The sequence below is a fragment of the Rhinatrema bivittatum genome, chromosome 18, assembly GCF_901001135.1.
Source record: "Rhinatrema bivittatum chromosome 18, aRhiBiv1.1, whole genome shotgun sequence".
Taxonomy (NCBI): Eukaryota; Metazoa; Chordata; class Amphibia; order Gymnophiona; family Rhinatrematidae; genus Rhinatrema; species Rhinatrema bivittatum.
This window is the reverse complement of record NC_042632.1, coordinates 40,437,865-40,464,878: the sequence shown is the minus strand read 5'-3', so window position 1 is coordinate 40,464,878 and position 27,014 is coordinate 40,437,865. Positions and strand designations below refer to the sequence as shown.

At 41.5% G+C, this 27,014-nt stretch overlaps 1 protein-coding gene across 8 annotated transcripts in view; it reads right to left on the bottom strand.

Annotated features, from left to right (window-relative positions):
• The window catches only part of SGCD (sarcoglycan delta), a 667,313-nt gene that overhangs the window by 223,117 nt on the left and 417,182 nt on the right, over positions 1–27,014 (bottom strand). For 6 of the 8 annotated variants that reach the window (XM_029584042.1, XM_029584043.1, XM_029584037.1 and 3 more), the window contains one exon: positions 13,014–13,199. In XM_029584042.1, the coding sequence (XP_029439902.1) occupies positions 13,014–13,199 (186 nt within the window). Of the gene's footprint in view, positions 1–13,013; positions 13,200–21,695; positions 21,884–27,014 lie in introns of all 8 variants that reach the window. The other 2 variants (XM_029584038.1, XM_029584039.1) reach the window with 1 other exon arrangement.

Below are 27,014 nucleotides of genomic sequence, written 5' to 3'. Positions count from 1 at the left end.
ATGAAATATAAAGTTAGTTTTATAACTGGGTGAAATAATGTTTATATTTGCATTATAAAGGCAGCATGCAGTTTAACATGTGACCATCTCAAACAAGCACAATTGTCAGTGGATATTTCCTGTGGAAAATGCTATGCTGTGAATTGACAGCGTCAATAATGGTCGTATAACATCTCAGAAGATAGGAGCATTGAGCAAGAGCAGCAGGAATGTTGGCAGGAACACTTTTGTACAAGCAAGATCAGCTAAATTTTTTTTTTTTTAAATAAAGAATATAAGCACACCCAACAAATAGCAAGAACCTTTTACGATATTCCCCTGATGAAGTCGTAATGAGGTGAAACTTAGGCCTACGTTGGGATGGACCTTAGAATACCTAGAAATATTAAGTGTACACAAGAAAATCTTTGCATTAACTTTATTGAGGATAATATCATAAAGAGCTAAGTGTAATATATTGAAACAATATCATTGTAACTATGAGGTGTGGACATGCTGATTTTTAATGCTGGATGCAGTATGAGTGAGAAGTGTGTGCTGTCAATGTTTTTTTAAGAGATGCTGGTCTAATGGCATGTGCAATATATTTGTATAAGATTTAATAAATTAATGTTGAAGTGTTATCTATTGTACTGTGGATAGGCAATTTACAATACTTTGTATTTTTTGAGCATATTCCTTAAAGGTAAGAAGCTGCCCGTTTGTTATGTTTGCTATGTATATATGTATGTATGTACGTATGTATATGACCCTCCTCCCCAGCTGCTTTATAAAGAGAAAAATCTAGCAACCCTCCCCCCCCCATAAAAAAAACAAACCACATGCACTTCAACACAAAAGGTTTCTATGGTGAGGACCATGAGCTTGGTCCACCACTTTCTTTAGACACTCTTTCAATGGGATCTAACTTGATGATACCTTAATGATTTCTCATCTAAACAAAGGACGAATTATTTATATTTGCATACAGAAAGAATAGACAATTGACTTCTGTGGTTTTTGGGTCTTATCAATATTGAATGACTTGAGCGGTTTAGTTAATTAACCCAAATCTCTTAAGTCACTGAATCTTAATGCCATCTTACACAGAAGATAAAGTTAGCTTTAATATTTGCTGTTTCACTAAGTAACTAATAGTGTTTCATTTCCATAAGCGTTATATGTAATGTACATTATGCCCCTATGCAATAAATAACCCTATAGTACATATAATTCTTTTTGCCACAGGAGTAAACCTGTGAAAATTCATGGGCAGAGGCTAGTTTTTCTCTGCCTTTTTGGGGATCTATGGGTCATCTCTTTCCTATCAGTGCTGACATCACATGCACAGCAATCATTTTTATTGGCACCATCCGTAAAATCTCCCCTGGAGACAATGTCTATCTTTTTTTAAAACTCTGTGTATATATATATATATATATATATATATATATATATATATATATATATATATTTTTTTTTTTTTTTTTTTTTTTTTTTTTTTTTTTTAAAGATGGCAATTGTTTGACAAACTACACTGTTTTGTCTTTTAAGAGAGTCCTCAATTTTGGCAGGTAACAGGAAGCATCTGAAGATCACTTCTGCATAAAAGGTGTGAGTGCTTTATTGGTATATTCAATTCCTTCCTTATTTATTTACATTTATTTGAAAACTGCATCCCTGCTTACCCATGCATTTTGCTTTAGTAGAGAAACCCTGTTTGATGTATTGCATGAACATGTTTGGGAGCAATTTTCCAACAGATTTCTGCCGGTAAAGGGGTAATAGTGGATGCATACTGTGCAGGCGCCTACAGAATTTTTGGGGCAGCAGGAAGGGGGTGACTATTTTCTTAGGCAGTAGAAAGCAGATCTTCTGCTTTTTGGGTCAGTCCCTCTCCTCCCAGGCTATAAGCAGGAAAAAAAAAAAAAGGAGGTAAGGAAATGAGGCTGGAGAACACAGAGCACAGCAAAGAAGAGACAATCTGCTCTTTAATCCAGCTTCTCCTTTCCTGTTGTTCCCCACCTGACCTCCTCATCTTGAGCAGGCAGGGCTGGTGCTGCCCTGTGCGGACAATTACAGCGCTGCCCCTTCTCATTCTGTTTCTCTAAACATTCAATTTGTATTGCGTTTCCCATATCCAACACACAACAGATACAGCCTCTGTCTCAGTCTCTCTGTCAGCTCCCTCTGGCAATCCAAACTTGAACCCAGGGCAGGCACACGGGTATCACGCAATCTAGGTAAACCTTATAGTCTTGTGCCATTGCCCCTCTCTCCTCAGGGCCCTCTAAGTTCATGTGAATCATCTTTGTGGCAAACTATGCAAGTACTGAAGAGATCCTTTTTGGGATATTTGATAAGGACTATCGGTCAGTTTACATTTTCTGGAACTCATATTTTGTATAACCTTATGTTATTTTATATATATTTGTAAAACCTTCATTTAAAGATATTGACAATGTATTTAATAAAACAGTTTGATTTTAGTGATTATAAAGTATTGCATTAGTGTTTGTTTTTGGTTTCATGGAATTTATATATATGCATCTATCTATCTATGCAGAGGCCCTCAGCGAGCCACAGTCTGAGCTATTCCGACTTCTGCCTTAAAGACTTCTTGACTCAGCACTACCACCCCTTTAAGCCTGCTCACCTGTTACTCCCTGCCTCATCTTGAAGTCTCCTTGCTCTGTCCTGGATTTTGGCCTTCTCTGTTAGGAGTCCTTCTTGCTCTCTGTATTGTTATTAGCTCCTGCCTTTTATTTATTCATCTATTTATTTTTTTATTTTTTTTATTTAGGCATTTTTATATACCGAACTTATTGTGTACACCTCATGTCAGTTTACATAGTTTAATGGACAGTCTTTAACGACATGTCCTAAAATCACTCAATAGAGTAAAATAACAATAAATAAAATAGAGATAAAATAATAAACTAAAAATACAATCACCTTATGAGAGCATATAAAATTATATCCTAATCATTCTAAAATAACACAATACATAAAATTCAATCAAAATCAGACTAAAATAGGGTCTGTCTGTTTCTGTTTGTGGCCTTAGTTGTGTCCTTCCAGTTTTTGTTTGTTTGCCTTGTGTCTCCCTGACTTGGCTTGTTTGTATTGTATTATCTGTCTGATTCTTGTGGGCACTTGCTCTGTGTGTATAAATTCCTGCAGTTAGCCCTGCCCTTGTGGGTGCCCTTAAGTCCATGTCCTTGGACCATCGGGCTCGAGCCTGTCCTATCCCTGAAGCCAGCTGCTCCCATCCTGCTTTGCATCTGGACATACAGTTGCCCAATAGGCCTGCAAACATTGCAAGGGGCGGGGCTTAAAATTGGCCTCCCAACCAGGCCGTTACAGTACAGTGCGCTCTGGTGGAGCGCACTGTTAACCCGCATTTGGATGCGCGTTTTCGACGCGCTAGCTTTACCCCTTATTCAGTAAGGGGTAATAGCACGTCGAAAACGCACATCCAACCCCCCCGAAACTAATAGCGCCCGCAACATGCAAATGCATGTTGATGGCCCTATTATTCCCGCGCGATACAGAAAGTAAAATGTGCAGCCAAGCTGCACATTTTAATTTCTGCCGGCACCGGGGAAGGGCACAGAAAAGCTTTTCTGTGCATCCTCCGACTTAATATCATGGCGATATTAAGTCGGAGGCCCCAAAAGTAAAAAACAAAAAGTAAAAATAAATAAATAAAAAATCGGCCCGCGGGTCGGAAGACGGACGCTCAATTATGCTGGCGTCCGTTTTCCGAACCCGTGGCCGTCAGCGGGTTTGAGAACAGATGCCGGCAAAATTGAGCGAAGGCTGTCAAACCCGCTGACAGCTGCCGCTCCTGTCAAAAAGGAGGCACTAGGGACGTGCTAGTGTCCCTAGCGCCTCCTTTTACCGTGGGCCCTAATTTGCATAGGCCACCCTCCTGAATCGCATGCCCAGGAGAGTGGCCTGTGCGCTCGCCAGCTCTCCCATGCATTTTTCTGAATCGGCCTGAATGTGATATACCTATTATGTATATACATCATTTTTATACTGGATTGTATTTTATGTTTTGGTGCAGTGCAAGTTTCTAATTCTTAACCAATTGTTGATTTGAAATGACTATTGTATACTAAGATAGTTTAAATGTTTTTTTTATATTCCTGTAAATAAATCGCATATTATAATTGATTTATTATTTATGTCATTACTTATTGCATGTGATATTTTCACAAGTGCTTTGTAAGGCAAAAAAGACAAAAGAGGTAAATTGTTGATGTGTTGCATAAAGACAGGATGTAAGTGTTATGTACACATGAGATAGAGAACTGATTGTATGTGGCGGTGCTACGTACATAGTGCTATCTAATCAGTTGTGAGTGACTGCCAATGTGGCAGTGCTTTATAAAAGTATCTACATCTTCCTACTTTGCTTGGTATCCCTTGTGCCACAGACATGTTCCATATGCTAGAGAAGATAACATTTATTTTAAAACATTTATTACCCGCACCTCCTACGTTCAGGGCGGAGTACAAGGTACATGCATAATTAAAAACATCAATAATACAATAAGACCTACATACAGTCATGTCACTAAAAACGCAAAAGGACAACCAGATATTTCTTTTCTTTTTCAATTAACCCATGAGTAAATAGTATCAAGGACTTTATCATATCCTGTAGCCAAACATGCAACAATCTAAATCTTATGACCTTGTTACAATACAAACCCGTTGAAGAACAATCACGCCTTGTTTGCATACCGAAGCAAACCACAGTCACAACTAGGATAGCTGCAGCTAAAATAAAACATCGGCACGTTTTAACTTTACACAATGTGTTTCAGGACCCTCAATTGATTGCCACATCTTAAGATGGAATACTTATCAAGAGTAGGATTTTAGGCATAGGAATGTTTTAAAAGAATTTGGGCTCTTTTAATAACCTGACTTCCAGGCCATAGCAAATATTTTCCGTTTTTTTGCATGCATGAGATATCTTTTGAATGTCTTTTTTTTTTTTTTTTTAATGAGGGTTGCTGTTTGGCAAAACCTGCATATTTCCTGCTATTCAGGCTCCAGAGAACTAATCATCCGAGGGACTTGAGCGCAGAATGAGCGCGCATCTTTTTTTTGGCAACAGAGCCAAATATAAAATTATACAGCCGTGTTCTGTTTGTGTTGGAGCTAATTTTATGAAGGATGAACATAACATTTGGCAGATTTTGCACATCTATTTGTGCTACATAGGAGCTCCAACTCGAATCCTAAAATGCTGCAGAGAGAGGTTGACATCCCTTAAATATTATATATCTAATTAAATATGTTTCTGCTAAGTCCTTCAAGCTTTCTACAGGCACATTTTATAAAAGGATGAAAAGTGAAGACCTGTTGCCAAACTTCTTAAGCCTTGTCCATCCAAAGGATGACAGCAAATCATATGGATATCTTTTCATGTGTTTTATGGCAACAGCAAAATTTTCCAGTGTTTTCATAGCAAGCAATTTACAAGCATGCAGACTTTCAAATACAATCCCCCCTGTAGCCCTCAATAAGCTCAACATGAGTGGAAACAAAATCCGTACTAAATACTTTTGGATTCAGTGAAAACCAATCTAAAGACAGGAAAAAAAAAAAGGCTTTTCTCTTATTCATTGTGGGCTATCAGTTCTCAAGGATACCTGGAGGAATCCAACATTTAAGCCTCATTATCCGGTAGGCCAATGTGAGCAGGTTAAGTGTTGAGTGGAAAGAAAGTGAGGTCTCTACCATTGGTCAAAGTCAATCATTTCTATTCTGGAATGTCTCCACTGAAGATACTACCACAATACTGTACAAGAGCAATCAATAGAAACCATTTTAAAACCAGTTGGGTTTTATTGTTTAAGTATCATCAGGCTTCAGGAGTGCATTTGCATTCCATTCATTTGAAAATAAATAGGTATGATTTTTTCCACATGACTTAGCACTGGAAACGATACGATGGCTCTTTGATTTTTCCACTTCTGTAAACTCTGTTTAATCATTCAAACAATTTTGCTTGTTTGCTCTAAGCTTCATTAAAGCATAATGGCTAAACTGTCAGGAATAACTGTGAACATATTAAAAAATCTATTTGTAAAGAAATAACTATTAGAAGAGATTTAGCTCCTAAAAGTACCCAGTTATAACCCAGATAAATCCCAAAGTCTCTGTAGTTCTGTCAAGGTTACCTTTTACGTGCAATGGCCTTTTATGCAATTAAAAAAGATTAACTCTGCTCACATAAATTTGGTAAATACCTAGTGGATCTGGCCCATAATTAATTAATCTTTAATTTGACTGCTAGCCTGATAAGACATCTTTTATCAGTTACTATAGCTGCACACTTAAGACAGAGGGAAAAAGTGTTTATTTATTGAGCTCTCTACCCAGATAGGTAAAGTCTCCAAGGTTTAAACTGAAAGCAATTATTGCAGATTGAAAAGCATGCACAAAGGTTAAGTCATCTTTTCTTTTTTTTGGGAGTAATTTTAAGATGCAAATAGCAGCACATTTCATAAGCATTAACAGACTGTCATAATTTTTTTTTGATCAGACACTGTATCACATTTAAAAAGGAAAGACATGGGTAAGTAGCTTGGGGCACTGCGTCCATTACCATATAAGAAGCAGAGCTTGACAGGCCTGGCATTTTCAGCATTCCCTATTTTGATGTTTATGTTGCATCTTCTTGAGGTCAGCACGTCAGTGAAAGTAAAATATGAACACGTAAACTAAAATACAGGAACTAGGTACAGAAGGCAGGGGATGGTTTATTGTTATGACTGTGCAGGAAACGGCCATGAGCGACATGTGGCCTGGGGTGTATGTGTGTGGGAGGGGGGAGGGGGAGGGTGTATGTGGTACTAATCACCACAAAATACAAATAATAAAAAAGGCAAAGACGAAGAATTCTCTCTAACTCAACCCAACTTCCTCAGCAACCAACTGAGTTGATGCAAAAGGTAGGTGGTGGTAGGGAGCTGCCCGAGAGCAGAAGGCTGAGCCCAAGCAGGACACAGCAGCCAATGGAAGATAGTTTGCATCTACGGCCACTCCACGTTTTAGGCCAAGAAGCGAACTGTCGAGAGGAGACGGTGACAATAAGCACCAAAAGGGGTACATGCACACTGGATGGGATCATGTGGAATGAAATGGGATCAATTTCTAACAGCTTTAATGTACAAGACAAGAACTGCAACCCCTGTACAAGAATATCAGTAAGATGAAAAGTCATCTGATGTGTGCATCCATAACCCATGACAAGGCTATTCTGCCAAATATTTCATGACATCATAACCTACTATAGTATACGCAGTGGGGTACATTCAAGATGAAGTGGCTGCATATAGCTTGAGGGGGACAATCCAAGCAGAAAAGATGTCGTCACAATCAAAACACTGGGGGGCAAACTGTCATGGATTTGTGTGTCAACTTGACCATAAACCTAGAGGGATAGACATGTACATTTGACTCCATCTCAGCAACTATCTTGAAACATGTAAGCAAGGGAGGGGTTTTGATACGTACCATGAAATTCATGTTTTCTGACTAGATGGCTGATTATAGGCCAATTGTTTGGTTAATCCAAATTTAACAGGCCAAATGGTGCTGAATAATGGCCGAAAATTAACTCAACTGAAACTAAATGGACATGAGAATTTTTTTTTTAAAAGAATGTTTTGCTTTAATTTTTATTACTACTACCTTCAGGAGGCACAAAATCTTTTTTTTTTAAAGAATGTTTTGCTTTAATTTTTTTTTTTAATTACTACTACTTCAGGAGGCACAAAATCTTCCATCAAGGTAAAAATGAGAAGTAGTATATTACAATGCTACAGTTCAAGATAATATATGCACCAGGCAATGTCTTATTTTATAAGCATCACCACAGGCAGGCTTAGTGCAAAGTCAGTGAGCTAAATAGTCCCTGCAGCAGAATAGTGCTGGTAAGTACGTCCCCGCGAGCCGATGCACTCACCCTGGGAACCCGCTAATGCTGCGCTCCTCTTTGCGAGAGGCAAAAATGCTGCCACCATTTATTTATTTATTTAAAAGTATTTCTATACCGTCTTTACAAACAATGTTTAGTCAGCTATGTTTAGTCACCATGCTATCTCCAGAATTCCTCACAGAGGCCCGCAGTGGGAACCCTCTTCAATTGGCGCTCACAGATGAAGTCCCCAAGGAACAGACGCCTCCAGCCAGGGATCACCTACATCATGTGTGTGGTGTGAGTTGCTGCTTCTTCCTTCATTCCTGATCCTGTCCCTGGCCTTGTCTCTCCAGCCCAGCCTGCCTCGTCTTATCCAGCCTTGCCTTCTTTTCCTGCCCTTCCGTGTTGGCCCTTCTTCTTGTCTCCTGAATCTGACCCTAGCCTGTTCTTCGACCATTATTACCTGCAGTCTGCCTCTGACCTTGCTCAGATCCTGACCATTCTTCCTCCTGCCACTGACTGCTGCCTGGATATTGACTCTGCTAGTGTGCCACCTGCCTCTCACCTTAGCCTGATACTGGACCTATGCCTACACCATCTCCTTAGAGACTCCCATCTAAGACCTGCCGGCCCCCGGAACCCAAGGGGAAAGGGATTGGTATAGGTGAAGCTTCTGATCAGTCTCTTCCCAGTGTAGCTCCACCAGCTGTCTGTGAGGACCTAAGGGACCTTCCCTGTTGATTGAGTCAACGTTACCACAAGGGTCTACAAATGTTACAAGTGATGTATCAATAATGGCTGCTAGGCAGCCTCCCTGTCTGCAGGGGTTCTCAGTGGGCTGCACTCACTCCTGCTCTAGCCTTCACCATGAAGGCTGCAAGACACAGCAAAGACAGCTCTGTAAAACCCTCCCTCACTCTTAAGCTTCAGGCCACATCATCAAGTCACCCTGGCTCCTTGCTTTGGCCATCCTTGCTCCGTTTTTATCTCCCGGTGGCCCCTTCTTGCCTGTGTGTTCTGTGCCTTGTTCTCGTCTGTCTGGGCCTCTCGGTGGCCCTCCTTGTCTGTCTATTCCTTGTCCTTTCTTCTGGTGGCCTATCCAGCCTGTCTGTTGCCTGTCTTGCCCTTGCCCTGTTTAGATCTTCTGGTGACCCACCCTGTCTGCTTCCTACTTTGCCTTTGTCCTATTTAGGCCTCCCAATGGCCTATTCTGTCTGTTTGTGCCTTGCACCCAGTTTCACCCTTGATTTACCTTGTTCCTGCCTATTCCTTGTTTTACCTAGGTCCCCCAGTAGCCACCCTGCCAGTGCTGCGCATCTCGTTCCTCCCTGCCTTGCTCTTTCCTCTATGTTTGGTTGAAATTCTTGCCACAGACCCTTGCCTGTTCTACAGTTCTGCCAGCCCTGATCCTTGTCTGTTCTACGACTCTGCCTGAATGCTGCCTGCCCTGACTATGGCCTGCCTTGTCCCTGCCAGAGAAGTCCTGCCAGCCATTAGAATTTATGGACCCAACCCAAGGGGGAGATGACTGGTCATGCAGAAGACCCTTGAGTCCTGTGCCACTCCTGTTCGAGGATTACCTGCAACCGGCCTGACCAGCCCTGACAAGTGGAATGCTGACTTGGATTTAGAAGTAGGGAGTATGTCAGTCAATTGAGAAATCTGATGGTAAGAATACCGCCTGGTGCAAGACTGAAACCAGTCTTCTTTTAGCTTAATCTTCCCCTACCTCCCATCATCTTGTTCACAGCCAAGGTGGAAACTTTGAAGACTGTCTGGGCCCTATTGCTCGTGTTTCAAACTTATTTTTCCATTTTGAATCCTTAAATCCATACATTTTCAGGGAAATACAGATGCAGCCCTAATGTAATGAGGTCCCCTGGTTTCCTGGGCTGTAAAATACCACTCAGAGTAGCTGAAGGCAATGTGCATGTACCAGAGTGAACATTTACAGCACATCTTAGTAAGATATCCTTCCTTACGAGTTTTGCTCTAGAGTAGACTTCTTACTGAAACGAATCCTTACTGCCGGGAATGGCCGATTTCTTAGGGACTGCTACGCAACTCCTTCATATTATATTGCTCCCCGCAGACACAGAGGGAAGTATTGCAATTCACTGTGCAATTACATCCCAATATTTAAAGCTGTCAGAAGAGCATATTCTCCGAGTTCTGCTGATATAATGGAGTCAAGATGTTGCTGATATATTTTATTATCTGCATGCATTCTGCATAAAATTTAAACCTTTTCAGGGAATACTTTGGACGTTACCATACAGTTCTATTAAAAGTGTATCATACACTCTCAGAATTTATAGCATGCCTTAGCTCTTTATTTTTAAGCACAATTATAGGCAAAGATTTTATATCTCTTAAAAGTTCATCTATCCATACCCCAAATCTCTTTTGCTTGTTATGGCACAATAATTTTCACAGCAAGAAATTGTGAAGACAGAGCTATCATACGCAGCCAAGCAGCAGAAGCAAGCAGTAACTCAAGAGCTTTAGGTTCTCAACTCAGATGTAGCAGGTAACACCTTTCTTTGTTTTTTACTGCTTTTAAGTAAATCCAAGGCTTTTTTCCCCTCCCAAGAAAAATAAAATCATATTTTCAATTATGGACCATTCAGTGTGTGTACAGTTTATCCCACTGAAAAATGACTGGGTACCTCGAAGCAACAGCTTTTGCGAACAGAATTTTGAGGAGTGTGTGTGTGCGGGGGGGGGGGGGGGGGGGGGGTTTGGCTTCACTTTCCTTCATACTTAGCCCAAACAAAAAACTTTCTCCAAACTCACTCAACAGCATTTATGAGGAGGGGAGGGCTCCAAAGTGGAAGAACCAAGAGCCTTCATTTACCACCACCACCAGTATTTTCTTCTAAGATTAGGCCCTCCTATAACCCTGTTATCACTGCAGCAGCTGCTGGTAAGGAGTTGCAGGCCCGGTCTCCCTTCATCCCCTGGTGCACTTCAAATTTCACCCATTGGTGGCGCTGTTGTGCAATGCCAGGGATTCCCTCGCTTTCAGGGGTTGCCTCTGCAGCATTCTCAGCCCTTGCTGACCCAAGAAGCAGAAGTTCACCCCAGAGTTGCTGCTGCTGGACTTAAGTCAGGTAAGGAAATATATTTCTAACTCTTCATCATTGTGTATAAAGGAAGCTGGAAGGTCCATACAATATCCTAAAAATTAAGTGCACTCTCTTCTGAAGACAGAGGAGATAATACATTTTTAAGGGGGGGAATATTTAGATAACGTAGACCAAATAGGATTCACTTTTCATGCATTTCCATAATTAATCTAAACTGCTAAAGTTTTACATTGTTAGAAGATTAAGTACAATAACATTTATGAGAGAAAGAGAGAGAGACTCTTTATAAGGCTTTCATAATAGTCAATTATTTATATCACTATAGGAGGGTCATCTAGTAACTCAAGACGAGGTTTTGGTGGTAGTCTAGAGTTTTGGCGCCAGTTTTACATGCACAGAGGTACGAACAGCACAGTACACATCAGTGAAGATTTGATGTGATTTGGAATGAGGAAAGGTACAGAAAGATGAGATTTCTACAATGTACTCTCGACCTAGCTTGATGCACTCTCTACCTGGGTGCTATCAAGCTGGGGTGAGAGTACGTTGTAGAAATCTCATCTTTCTGTACCTTTCCTCATTCCAAATCACATCAAATCTTCACTGATGGTGTACTGTGCTGGTAAAACTGGCCCCAAAACTCTAGGCTACCACCAAAACCTCACCTCAGATTACTAGACGACCCATATGTGTGCCATCCCAGAGTCTCTCTCTCTCTCTCCCCCCCCCCCCACACCCAAAAATGCCCAAAACGTAATTTGCATACATATTGCAAATTCCATTTCAGGCATATCACCCAGCTTAACGACAGGAAAAAAGGTGCAATAAGTTTTACACTTGTTGCATTAAAATACCTATGCAAAGCAGTACCAGGAAAATTACCCTAAGCACGCCCCCCCCCTTTTTTTTTTTTTTTTTTTTTTTAAATCATGGGGTATTTTTGCTATATTTATCAGAAAATGATGAAGCTAGGCCTAAGTTAGGTACCTAGTTCTGAAAATCAGTGCTGTTCCTAACTTTGCTTCCCCTGCACCCACGTTTTAGGATTCAAGCTTTAGGTCCCTAATGAAACTAGGAGCCTAAATGTAAGCACTCAACCCTCACACATTTTCAAAAAGGCCCATTTAGGAGATTAACTACAAAAGTTTGGTACCTAAACCCTTTGAAAATCAGTTCCTGAATTATTAAATTCAGATTCAGGCTTACTCATTACAAAATACCTCTATATAAAGGACAAAATTCATAGTATCCTCAGGGTATACAATACACAAGTTGCTATTCTGTGCTCTATATTCATGTTTACATGAATCCTAATCATGTTTACCTTCTGTCATGGTTAGTCCCACAATATCTCAGATGACGAAACTTATTTTCCCCTGGGAAGTAGTAAAGGATGCGGTAATTAACTGGGATGGACAATGTAGTTGGCTGGAGATGAAGGAATCCTCAGAACAATGGGTTAATCTAGATTGGCAACTGCCTTTAGAATCTTCCCTTGTTATCCTATGTCAGTCACAAAAATGTTCTAATTTCCTCATCTCCAGTGCTTAAAATGGGTATAAAATTGTTGAGTAAACCTTTTGACTTGAATGTACAAGTATGACACAGATAAGGGATCCTAAAGGATCGTAAAGTGCATTATTTTCATGTGCTCCTTCACTATTTTTGGTTTTCCCCCCTCCCTGTACCTAATTCCATATACTTTATATATGTTTTAACAAAAAAACCCAAATATATTTAAACACACTAATGCTAAAACATACAACTCAGATTCTGCTGTATAATAAGCGTAGGTATGTTCACGTAGGAATATATTAGATAACCCGTGCAGCGATTCAGTTTGTAAACATCTCCATAACAAATGCAAAAAGCCGCCGCCTCTTTGGCGAATCCACTCAATATGAACATGTCGCGCCTCCTCCTCCTCCCAAAACATTAACCATTTTGAAAAAAATAATTATTAGATTTAATCCCCAGCTCTTTGCCACTTTACTTACAATTGTGAAGTTCATAACCTTCAGGATCCAGATGGTCATAGCTAGGTTCACCAAGATTAAAATCATAAGGAGAAGCACAAAGAAATACAGGCATCTCTTCCGCCAGCCATAAATCCCAACTTTATAGATATGGGGTCCTTCCGAGCTGTGCATGTTGCTCCTGTTTGTGTACTGTTCCTGAGGCATCTGAAAGCAAATGCACAAAAAGAAAAAAAAAAACAACTAAATCATGGACACAGAGGACCCGCCGTGATAAGGCCAGAAAGGCCAGATGAAGTCCTCCATATCCCGAGCGAGGGAATGATGCTGAAATTCGCATGCAAGAAAATAACGCAAGGGTCAGTCTCTTTCTACACTTTTATTGTACCATAGCTGTGCTATTGCACTTTATTTTGCAAAGCAACGACCCACTAGAGCACTGTTACACATAACCTTTTTTCTTTTCTTTTCTTTTTTTTTTTAATCAGCATCCCAGGGAGCCCTCTTGGAAATGACTCTCTTGTCAGCTTGGAAGATTTTTTTTGCAAGGCAGGCACTACAGGGTCCCTAAAATAAATTGTGCATAAGTTTCAGTAAAAGAAGTTAAGATCAGCAGTTTGTTTTGAGGATGTCGCATTATGTCTCAGGATATTTTAAATGAGAAAAAAAACCAACAAAAACACAAAACTATAATCTGACATTAAAAAAAAAAATTAAATTCTGCCTTGTTGCCAGGAAGAAGAAAGGGGGAAATTACTTGTGCTGTTTTTCCTCCTCTCTTCCTCTGTATTTTTCTCTCTTTTTTCCTGACTACATCTCAATGTCAAATGAGAGAAAGAAGATCAATGTAGCTTGTTACTGTTTCTTTGTCACCTTTTTTTATAAAATGGAAAGAGAAGGTGCATTAGCTCCACAGATCACTGACAGGAAGAACTAGGAACAACCTGAGACATAGGCAAAGCATCCAAGACAGATTCACAGCTGACATTACTCCTCGGATTTACTTGTGAAGACCCAGACTGGAAGAGACCAGCAGAGCACGCTGCACATTTCCATCGGCTAAATCTTGTGCCTTTTGAGGAAGGGGATTGGGGAGAGGAAGCTACAGGGGACTGGATTGATGCTGTCTAGGCTCCACTGCTCCCGTTGCAACCCGGCTGGCCTTCCCGAATCTTCAATGCACTTTTTTTTTTTTTTCACATTAATCAAAACTCGGTGGCTCGCTTTCCTCGTTTTGCACCAGGCCCTTCTCCAACCCCCCCCCCCCCCCCCCCGTTCCTCAGGTAAATTGCGCTGGCTTCCCGTCAAACATGAAACCATTTTCAGATACCTCGCTTTCATAGCCCAACACGACCTTGCCGCTCCCCCCCCCCCCCCCCCGCCAGACACACACAGACACATTTTTATCTGGCTAGTGTTACTATGTGTGCTTACTCACAAGCAAGTTCCATCATTCCCTCCGAAAAAAAAAAACCAAAACCAAAACAACCCACCTCACTCACGTTCCCCCAAATCCTCCTCAGGTTTACCATGCATAATCCTGGTACGGCACTGTCTCTCGGTTCTTTTCCCTTGAGTAAACTTCCCTAAGCCCATTCACAATCTGCACCCCACACTTCCCAAGCTAGTCCTTGGGAAGTGTGGGGGAGCAGGGCCGGGCCTTCCTCTAGCATTTAATTCTTATGTTTCTACTATTTTGTTCGTGGCTTAGCACACATCTTTTTAATGAGACCTTTTAAAAAGCTTAATTTATCTTGAAACTAATTTATGGTAATTATTTCACTCTCCTTCATCGTCTTTGTATTTTTATACCATCATTACCTTGTCTTTGTGCCAGTTGTGAATACAATTTAGAAGAGTACTCTGGCTAAGGGAGCCTTAGCAATGTCAACTTGAATTCAAACAGGGGAAATATGACAGATGACAAATTCATATGGGTCCTTGCTTTTTTTTTTTTTTTTTTTTGCAGGGTTATGTATCTTGGGGGCAGTGCTGGAAGGGGGTGGGTATGCGGAGACACGCCATACTCATTTTTCCTCTTCTGAGCTTTACCACAATTATCCCCCCCCCTCCCCTTTTATTTATTTATTTTTTTGGTTTTTCTTATTTGTTGCATTCAGGATGGTCACTCTTCTTTCTCTATTTGTGGGTTTGGTGGATTCAAAAGAATCTAGAGGTTGCTGGGTGGGAGAGGAGACACTGAATCATGGGTAATCTTCGCATTGTGTACGCTGCTACAGGTGCCAGCGGGGCAAAGCTGATAAGCCGGGAGAGGGCGAGGTCTGCCCTCCCCCTGGACTTTCAGGTCATACCTTGGGTACGTACGAGAAACCCTTAACCCTCCTTTGCAAGAGTCAGGCCTGGATTTCTCAATAGGCACACTAGGCCTGTGCCTAGGGCAGCAGGCTAGCTGAAGATTTGCTGCCTTCCAATAAAAATAATATAAATTATACTAATAAATATAGTGTAAAAACTACTTTAGTTTCATAATATAATATAAAAGATGGAAATGTTTGCCAGTTTGCTTCAGAATTTTTAAATTTTTGCTACAGGCTCTACTCCTGAGCTGCTACAGGAAACTAAGGGACGGACGGGGACGGACAACCTTCTGCCCCCTGTTGTTCAACCTTGAGGGGGGGGGGGAGGGAAGAGAGGGATGACAGGGGGGGCAATAGCACCAACAGTGACTAGGAGCGCCAAAATCCTCAATCTGTCACCGGCAAGAGTTATGGAAAAACCTTCATATTGCATTTGGTTTCTGTCTTATTTAATATGAATCCAGGTTCATTTTTCATTGATGTACACATCTATCTAACAGCTAGCTGAAAAGGTGGCCATGGCGTTTAAAATGTACTCAATTCCTTCCAGCGGGTTATTATTATGAATGCATTCTTCATTAGTATATGGGAACTAGGTGCTGTGAAAGGCTTTTGAAAATTGCTACAATATACAATATACTATTGAATTGTCCATAGGTTTTACTCACATTAAGTGCACTTAACATGGGTAAATGGGCTTTTGAAAATTGTTACAATAATTGTGTTACGTTTATGTTGGGTTATTCTTTATTTCTATGCCGCTTATATCAAGGACCCTAAGCGGCTCACAAAAGAACATACATAAATGAACACAAACACTTAAAATCAAGCATTTAAGCAGTCTGTTTTTTGGGGGTTTTTTTAGCAAAGGAAATAAATAATGCTAATACAATTAAAACAATAACTATAGTAAAAACATAAACATTAAAATTCTCATTAATTCAGATAAAACAAACAGCCAGCTATAAATAAATGTTGAGAAAGACTATTGGTGTTTTAGAAAAAGCCTGGGTAAAAAGAAAGGTTTTTAATTGTTTTCTAAATCACATGGAACATTGAGTTATGTGTAGTTTTTTGTGTAAATGATTCCAATAATGTGTCGCTACAACAGAAAAAGCATATTTACTGAATTCACTAAGTCGTGCTTGATTGCAATGACAGAACATCCAATAGGATGTTTAGACATTTATTTATTTATTGAGTTTTATATACCATCGTAACGGTTTACAAGGTTTTGATGTTTAACAGAGTTTCCAAAAGGTTCTTGTGATTGTTAACATAGATATTGTTGGTTTTATAAACATATTTTGGATGTCAAGCTATACAGGTTTCAGTTATGTGTTATATTACTTTCTTGCATTGGTTCCACATGTTTGCATAGGATCCATAGGAGGGAAGTGGTGTTTTAGAGTCATTGGGTAAATTGGTAGGCTTTGGTAAACATCCAGGTTTTTAGATCTTTTTTGAAAGTAAAAACTTTCATGTTTTGTTGTGTTCTGAGTTCGATTGGGAGGGCTTCCTAGTGAAATGGTTCTCTTGAGTTGAGGTGAGTTGTTTGGACATCATCTTAAAGCTCTTGCAGAGCAATAAGGCTTCAAATGGCAGCGATCCAAGGAACAGTAAGGCATTTGAGGAATCCTTGGACTAGGCTAGTGATTTTATAATTGATCTTTGACTGAACGGGGAGCTACTGGAGATCTTGTTAATGGTATTTGTTTCCAGTGATCCTGAGGCTCAAATTTTTATGTTGTTTTCTGGATCATCTGACGTCTTCCAAGAGCGTGCCAAGGAAGCCCCAAGCAGCAGACTACACACGCTCAGGGCTGCCATGATCAGCCACAGACCCTGCTGCTACTACTTTGAAAATTGCCCTGATAGACTGCATTTTTTCTGTTTGCATTTTCCAAAATTAACAGAAGCAAAAAGCTCAAGAAAATATTGCAAAATACAAGAAACTGATAAGAAATAGACATCAAAATAAGAATTAGTGGACATTAGTCCACAAATATAGAAGGAGATCCACTTTGGAGACAAAGGGATAATATATCAGCTTATTATATCAATTGTGGACATGAAGCACGATAAAGGCTAGTTTACTTTTTACTGGTTTTTTCTCACATCATCCAGAATGATATATGGGGAGGCTATATTTTTTTAATTAAATCAATATACTAAGGACATAAGAGACCTGACTCACAGGAGTAGACATCGTCTTGTTTTCCAAAAAAAGCAGCCAAACTGTGGGGGTTCGAAAAAATATATAGCGTATACCCTAAACCTAACACACTTACACAGAAAACATAAAATAAAGGAGGCTCTTAGCTGCAGTAATTGGGGTTGCATTAATAAAAAAGTGTTTGTTTGTTTTTTTTTGGGGGGGGGGGAGGTGCGTCGAGCTACATCCAGATACATTTGAATCATAAAACTCAAAAAGAAATGTTTTGTGGTCACTCTCTATCTGAATCAAGTGCCAACTTAAATTAACAAAGTTGCTGGGACTGGTGCATCCAAATCTATCCTCTCAAACAGGCCGAGCACACCATTAGCCGCCATTTGGACGTTTTTGACGCGCTATTATTACCCCTTATACAGTAAGGGGTAATAGTTAATGGAAAATGCTGTGGGTTTAGAAGGGAAGACACAGTGTTTGCCCTTGTACTTCACCATATCTAGTGGAGCCATTGACCTTGATCAGATGCCGAACTAGGCACAGCTCCTCTTACAGCACCATCTTAACTTTAAGAGATTGCATTTTCAACTCTAGCTATATTATTTTCTATGGAAAAAGTACCCACATGAAAGTACCCACATGAAAAGCAAGCGCAAATGTGACTCACGTGTCAAGTTTTAAAGTGAAAATAAGTGTGCACTCTCTCTTTGAAAGTTTAGGCAAAGTCTGTGGATGAAAAGCTCCCACGGATTTTGTCCCAGTTTGGTCAGTTTGTAAAATGGTCCCTTAAACAGAGTAGTTCAAACTAATGAGCCATATTTTCTGAGACTCCGGCATGTGATATTCAGTTCCTAGTTCACTTTGAAAGTTTTTAGTAAATTACAAAGCAGTATGCCCTGGACGTGAGAAGAGACAAGATGCAGGATAAAAACACCCCAAGGGTATAAATAATGCACAAGTAAATACCACCCAACCCCAGAGAAAAGCAGGAATTGTCCCAAAACATGAGGGAAGGCAATAGTACTCGAGAGAGAGACCAGGATGCAACCCAGAAAATCTCTTCATGTGTGTGTATATATATATATATATATATATATATATATATATATATATATATACACACACACACACTTATTAACTTGAGGGATCAATGTCTAAGAGGTGAATGCAGGGCTCCACTGTGATCCCTACGAAGGTGTGTCTTTGTAGAATAGTCATTCACTTAGAGAAGGAGAGAGGAATGCGCTGTCGGATTAATTTTAAAAGCCCTATGTGCGCCACAGCCGGGAGATACGCGCGTGTATCGGCCCAGCACGCGCCACGTGGATTTCAAGAGGCGCCCGGGTATGCGCGAATCTTCTGATACACGAGTAGATTTTTTTTTTTCCATAAAAGGTGTGGTATGGCATGGGCCTTCCAGGAATTATGAATGAAGCTAGCGTGTAAGTATTTACGCACACCAGCACGCATCAGGGTCCCTTATCCTCGTAACTTTACTTCTGCTATGGATGGTGTGCAAGTCATGAAACAAAAAAAAAATCTAGGCTAGTCGGTGGAGTTTTAAGGGTCGGGGCTAAAAAGGTAAAAGGGAGGCAAGTTAGCTAGGGGGTTTAGGAAGTATTTTCCTTTACTGGGGTGAACTGGGAAAACAGGTATCGAGGAGGCATGTGTGTGCAGATGCACGCGTCAGTGTAACATTGTGCGCACATGTACGTGTGTATAGCCAGTTTTATAGTAGCCATGCATACATGCACGTATGTTATAAAATCGCCGCATATAGGTACGTGAACCTGCAAACGTGCACACAGGTCTTAAAATTCACCTTTATATGTCTGTTACAGCACATCCAGGAGAGGCTGCTGCTGCCATGGGCTGATCCCTCCTGGTATAAAAGCAGGTGTCGCCCCGCCCGCCCGCAGTGATCTGTACAGATTTTGAGTTTGCTTTTGAGAAGGAAGGAGCTTTGCTGTTCAGCTCTTGTTAATTTATAAGAGTAAGGCTCTTAGCCTTAGGCTAAAGAGTCCTAGGAAAAGTAAGGTTTTTAATTTTAAACTCACACCCGGTGGGTAACAGATTTAATCCTACGTGAATTCCGAGTATCTTTTCTGACTTTGTTTTGGAGAAAGTTGCCAGCCATCCTTCCTCCCCGGTTGGAATAAGAGAGGAGGCTATTGTTTAACTGTGATTGCCCTAATCCACAGGATCAAAGTGCTCAATCAGCCAGTAAAAGAAAAGGGGGATACATAAGTGGTACCCAAGTCTGGGAGGAAAAGAGGAAAAGCAGGTCACCCACCAGGTTTCTTGTCATCAGCTACTTTTGGTGACGGTGCCCAGCCAGTACCAGAGGAAAAAGAAGAGTAGGGTTGCCAACCAGCTCCAGATTCTCAGGACAGGTTGATCCAGTCCTGGTTTTACCCCATTGCATGCTGGGACTTGGTCTGATTTCCCTATTGCCTTCCCTCATAAAATCAAGACTATAAGTACCTGCATGCAGGAGAGTAAAACCAGGACTGGATCAGCCTGTCCTGAGAATCTGGATGTGGTTGACAAACCTGGAGGAGAATTCCAGGAGTGGCTGTGGATCCCACATACTTCAAGAGGAGCTTGTAAGGGGAAGGAATTAACCCTCATCCAAGTTACCTAAGGGATCTTCCTGTCCGGTACCAGGATTTGGAAGGGACCCGATGAGATGCACCAAAAGATCACAGGCACAGATCCACAGACTTCATAGACCTGGATATATAATTCTAAGAGAGACTAGTGGAAAACGCCATTTTTCATGTTTGAAAGATTTCCCCAGTAAAGTCATGTCGGGACACCAGCTCCGTGGCCTAGCTTCATCGCTGGTATCCACTAAGGAACAGTTAACTAATGCCTCTAGGGTCCAGGAGCTGATCCTTCCCCTCCGCTCCCTACTGGAGGACCCTGCATGGGGGGTGGACAGCAATGAAGGATGTTGTAGAAACAGATTAACCCCTCTATGTCTTGTTGAAGAGTCCCCTTGCACAGGACCTACACGAATATACAAAGCAAGTAAATAAAAACTGCACCCCCCCCCCCCCCCCACACACTCCCGATTTCTAGATACCTTTTTCTACTGCACTCCCTTTTCTAAGTTGTGTTTACTGATTGCATCTTTAAGCAGAACAAGATTGTGCTGCTGCTTTCGGAAGCTCACAGTATTATTTTTAGTAGCTCATGTACAAAAATAACAATATGAACGAAGACTCAGAATGGAGCATGTGCAGAACTGCTATGACATACACACCAGGAATTTAATATCCCACACTTCTCCTTTCATAAAGCTTAGGCATTCTACTGCAGAAAAGGTGCAGGATAATTAATTCCACACTGCAAACAGATTTTTTTTTTTTTAACAATAGGAAATACTTTTTCTGGTCATTTTCTCCTCTTTCAAATTTCAGGTTAGGCTCTCTTTCCTTCTTAATAGTTTCTTTTTTAATTTGCTTTTTGAAATGTGGGCTGCTGATGGCAAAAAAAAAACATTCAGGATGCATCTGATTGAGCCCCAGATGAACCAGCATTAGGGCTCAGACTGAGCCAGCATTAGCGCCCAGGCTGAGCTAGTTAATCGAGCTGGAGGCCTCAGCAGTTTCAGACACTATAAAAATTGAAGAGAACCAAGAAACAGAAGGGGCTCAGATTTCAAGTCATTTTGACGAACGGACAAACATGGAAGTCATTATTGGCATTCCAACAGCATAACCAAATTGTAATTTTAATTTTTAGAAACCAGAATTTCTATGCATCTTCAGAGAACAAGCAGTAGTTTTCCTGTACATTCCCAACCTCTGTAGCTCTTCACTGCAACAGACAGCTTGCCTTGCATAAAAGTGCAATCAAAAGGCATTTAATGCGGAAATTACCTAAGGGTCCCTTACCTTTCTTCTCAGCAGCTGCCGCTAAACATTATACTCCCAAGATGGGGAGAGGACTTAAGGTATGAAGAGAGACAAGAGCTGTTCCTGCTTCCCCATGCAGTACTGCACAGGCCTATCCTGGTCTGCTGAATCTGCTTCCTATCACATTTCCCCAATAACAGACTTGCAGAGCCCAAAGAATTTCCTGGACAGCGTTCCCGCTGCCTTGTTTTGCAGGGCTCTGAAGCCTCGCAGAATTTCTTGGAAGCAGCTACTGGTCTGGCTCCAGCTATCAAATGAAAACACATGTTGTGCATTAAAAGCTTTTACCCACCCTGCTCATTCCACAAAGTCTGTGCCTGCCTTGCTTTCACAGAGCGAGCGTTTCTGTAAGAGGTCCTCCCAACTCGACAGCCTTCCTCCGCGTGCACACGGTTTTCTGTACGGCGCTACTGCAGCACACGACGAACGCCAACTTTGTCATATTTTCCTAATGCAGGCACCACAAACAGGGTCCCCTCCCTGGAGGGAAAAAAAAAAAAAAAGTAGTTCTAAACCACCATAAGAAGCATCCGATATTAGAGAGGGCAGAGTGGAAGCAAACTTAAACTCCTTACATTTACACCGCTACCCATCTAGCTCTCTCTGCTGTTGTCTCTACTTTTCAGCTCTTTGGAGGACATAGAAAATGGTGTTTCCGTCAAGTAGAGCTCTCCATTCTAGACATGGCTGCTTATTCCAGAAAATGAATAAGTCAATCAATTTTATCACTTTTTAAAAAAACTTTTTGGCATGCTTCAGCTGTAGTATCACATGTTCCCAGAGTCTTTCACATTACAGCATGACTGTGAACATGATGCTCTTTTGCTTTGTTCTGCCTGGGACTAGACTGTGCCCAGCCCTGGAGTAGCAGATTCCACTTCATCTTGAAATGCAGCTCCAAGGCCCATTACTGCAGTCCCTTCAGCTGCTCGGATATTAGTCAAGGCGCCTATGAATATTAGGGATGTGCATTAATTTGAAATGAAATAGGAAATGTCAACATTTCCTATTTCAGTTCATGACGTTTTCAATACAAAATGGAAGAAAAACCAATACAATTTTGTTTAAAAGCAAAAAGATGGGATTTTAGATGAGATTTATACAAGGTGAGAGAGAGAGAGAGAGAGCATGATACACCAACTCAGGAAGTCTACTCCAAGTACATGTTGCAGCCAGGTGAAAAGCACAGAGTCGGGAATTGGCAGTAGAGGAGAAGGGCATAGATATAGGCGTGACTTGTCTGAAGAGCAGAGTACATGAGGAAGGGCATAAAGAGAGATAAAAGAGGAGAGCTGGTGAGGAGCTGCAGAACGAAGACACTTAAGTGAGTAAGAAGAGTTTGAACTATACAGGAATGGATACATAGGGAGCCAATGCAGTGATAGGTAATATGGGTGTAGCGACACTGGTGAAAGGTAAGTCACATAACTGAATTTAGGACAGAATGTAATGGAGAGAGATGGCTTGCTGGGAGACCTGTGAGGAGCAGGAAGGAGATGAGAGATTGGATAAGAGCTCTAGTAGTGTGTTCAGAAAGGGGATAGATTTTGGTGATGTTATAGAGAAAAACAACATGTTTTAGCAGAGTTTTGGATATGCAGAGAAGGAAAGAGGAGTTGAAGATGACTCCTAGGTTATGAGCTGAGGGGACTGGCAGGATGACTCTTATCCACAGAAATAGAGAAAGGAGGAAGAGGGGAAGTGGGCTCATGGGGGAAAGATAAGGAGCTCTGTCTTGGTCATGTTGAGTTTAAGGTGGTGGTGGGACATCCAGGCAGCATGGTCAGACAAGCAGGCTGAGATCCGGGACTGGATTTCTGGTATGGAGGTAAATCTGGGTGTCATCAGCATAAAATTGGTATTGAAGGCTCTGAGAAGAAATCAGTAATAAGGAGAAAAGAAGAGGGCCCAGGACAGAACCCTGAGGCACACCAATTGATAACAGGATGGCAGAAGAGGTGGATCCTGCCAGAGGAAACATTAAAAGTGCAATGGGAGAGGTAAAAAGAGAACCAGGATAAGAAGGAGAGAGAGAGAGAGTCCTGACATCCAAGTGAGGACAAAGCATCAAGAAGTAGGTGGTGTTCAACTGTCAAAACCAGCCAATAAGTCAAGGAGGATAAGGACCAAATAAAGGCCTTTGGCTAGGGACTAGGGAGATCTCGTCTTGGGATTCAAGAGGGATTCCTGAGATTTGCCGAGGATCCAAGAGGAAGGAAGCGAAGCTTAATCTGCCTTATTCTAAGAGGGATTTCTTCAGAGGCTGGAGAAAGAGGATTTTCCTTTGTGGGAGTTACTGTCTGAAAAAAGGAAATGGCTAGAAACTCATCTGCTTTTGTCTACTGGAAGAGAGAGAGAGAGAGAGAGAAAGCCGCATCCAGATGAGCAGGATACCAGGGGAAATGGAGGGAGGGTATTTCTGACCCAGAGTACCTAATTGCCAGGCTGTGCTACCTTGCTATTGACTAAGACTGTGATTCTTAATGGTCTTTATTTTTCTGTACTGACTGTTTTTGGTTTTTTGTTTCCTGCAAATCAAGTTCACCAGTAAAACATTTTGAGGTCTAACAACAGCTACAGTGCAGGGCGTGTTTCCCCCCCCCCCGTGCAGGAAGAACTCAGCAGCAGCCCTGGCCCATGACCTCTCAGGTGCGTTCCTGTGCACCAGAAGAACGTGGGGGGCAGGGGTTACATATTTTTAAACTCTCTTCTTAAATTAGATGGATTTTGCACACCTTCCTTACAGAGCTGCTCCCAGGCCTTTCAGAATATAAAACTATGAGCTTTACTGTGCTGCAGACAATTTAACATGAACTGCACACGAGCCAGTAACTAAAATAGTGTTTTCTGGTACGCCTGCTCCCTGCACTATCAAGGAAGGAGATTTCAGCCACCTCCTTGCTAGAGTAGGGAGTGGAAAAAAATACCAGAACACATTTTTTGGGCTTTTTTTTTTAGTTTCTGGCTTGTGTGAAAATTCTTGATACAGCATCTATTTGCCTGCTCCTGATTATAGGCACAATGGGATATTCAGCAGGTTAAGCAGCTGGTTGGAGAACACAGTGCTCTACAACCACCCTGTTTTACTGGAGGGTTTTTTTTTAAATCAGGCAATTTTCTCCTGCCCTCTTTGAGCTCCCAGCTTAATCTGAACCACAGCAGGGAACCGGTAACCACATTCACAAGTTCCCGAAGAAATTTCCCCCTCTATTTTATAGCCCGGTCACTGTGGCGGCGATGGGTCCTCAGCCGGGGGGGTCATGCGGCAGGGGCTGCTTCCGGAACCCTGCGGACCCCGGGGCCTAATTTCAGCTACAGGCTGTTGCTATTGCATGCTGACCGGCACGCCCTCCCCCCACAGCCACACACACTGCTGACTGGAGGAGTGAAACACCTGAGCCAGGAATTGGTCCTTCATATTACAGAACATAGAACAAAACCTTAAAATGTTAGCTTGCAATAGCCATAACCTTCTCTGGACAGGGAATTAACAGTTAATGCCCTTTCTGAAAGAAAAGCCCTCAGTTTCTCCTTGAACCTTCAATCCGTCTGGAAGGGGCACAAGCCACCAGTAGATGCCTTTTGCATGGAGCTGGCATACCCCAAGCTATGGCGGCATATTATTTTGTCTGCTGTTTTAAGACTTTGGTAGTTTTGACTTCTAGGAGTCAATATTCAGAACAGTTTGTCTGGCTACGTTTGGACCTTAGCTGGAAAAAACTAGGATTTTGAATTTCCTGCCCCACTTAATGGCTATGTCTTAGCAAGGTATATCATTACCAGGCTAAAACTTAGCCAGATAAAAATGAGTCAGGGCAGAGGAGCTCTGGGAGCATGGGTTAAATTCACTCAGATAGCTCTGATATTCAGCACTAGCCGGGTAAAAATATCTGGCTGACTCTGGTCGAACAATTACAAGACTAAGGTTAGCTGGATAATACATTTAAAAATAAATTAAAAAAAAAAAAAAAGAATAGCAGTCTAGCCTGGTCAATTCCCCTCCTCTCCACTCCCACCTGAGTTAGAAAAAAATAGCTGGGATTGAGCTGGGAATCTCCCCACATCGCCAGAGTGAAAAATAGTGGGCACCAAATTTCCACATTCCCATCCCTCTAACCTCCCTTCCAACCCTCCGATCCCCAACTCTCCAACCTCCCTCCCCTACAGGAGGAGAAGTTTTAACTCCTCCCACTGGGCTGCCATGTAAATGAAGGTACAACTCTCAGCTGTACTGACATTTAACATTTATTTTAAAATTCTTATATTCCGCTACTTCCAAACAATTTGCCCAGAGTGGATAACAAAGAAAACATAACATAAGAACATAAGAAATTACCATGCTGGGTCAGACCAAGGGTCCATCAAGCCCAGCATCCTGTTTCCAACAGTGGCCAAACCAGGCCACAAGAACCTGGCAATTACCCAAACACTAAGAAGATTCCATGCTACTGATGCAATTAATAGCAGTGGCTATTCCCTAAGTAAACTTGATTAATAGCCATTAATGGACTTCTCCTCCAAGAACTTATCCAAACCTTTTTTGAACCCAGCCACACTAACTGCACTAACCACGTCCTCAGGCAACAAATTCCAGAGTTTAATTGTGCGTTGAGTGAAAAAGAATTTTCTCCGATTAGTCTTAAATGTGCTACTTGCTAATTATAATATATGAAGTACATACACCATAAATTAAAAAAATAAATAAAATCTATGTATTTTGTTCCCAACAGCTCTCATTATTTGAACAGTCAGCTTCTTGTGTGTGCACAAGGCAGGACATTTGTGCACTATTCTGAAAATGAAGGGCCCTTAACATTGTAACTTTTGTAAAAGCTGAGCTGGTCATCGAAGGTGAAGACGTTATTAGAGCCAATCACATTGCTTCGCTCCATGAAGGGGATAAAACGATTCCTCTGCAAAGCAGGTGTGTTGAAAATTTGTGCGAAACTCCACTGAAACAGGTCGGCATTTTATGCACCGAAGGCAGTCTGCTTTCAAAGGTCTGATTAGTAGTCTGGAGAAGTGGGGTTAGTGTCTCTATCTGTAGCCATCACACCAGGATCCAGATTTATTGAATTTGGCAGGTAAGTCATGACTCAATCAGTAGCAGCTGCTGGATAAGTGCGAAGTAATGCACGTAGGGAAAAATAATCCCAATTACAGGTAGTGTACAATGCTGGGTTCCTTGTTAGAAGTCACCACCCAGGAAAAGGACCTCCGAGTCCTTGCGAGCAAGCCTTGAAATCTTCAGCTCAGTATGCGGCGGTGTTCAGAAAGGCAAATAGAATGTTGAGGAATTCTTTGGAAAAGAACCGAGAACACCACTGGGAATATCATAACGCCTTTAACAAAGAGCCATGGTCCTACCGCAACTTGAGTATTATGTGCAGTTCTGGTCGCTCCATCTCAAGAGAGACATAGTGGACATGGAAAAGGTACGGGGAAAAGTTTCAACAATGATAAAAGGGATGGAAAAGGTCCTTAATGGACACAGGCTAAACAGATCAGCTTGGAAAAGAGATGACTGAGGGGGGGGATGGATACGATGGAGAGTTATAAAATCACGAGTGGGGTGGAACAGGTACACGGGGAACAGTTATTTACCCTTTCA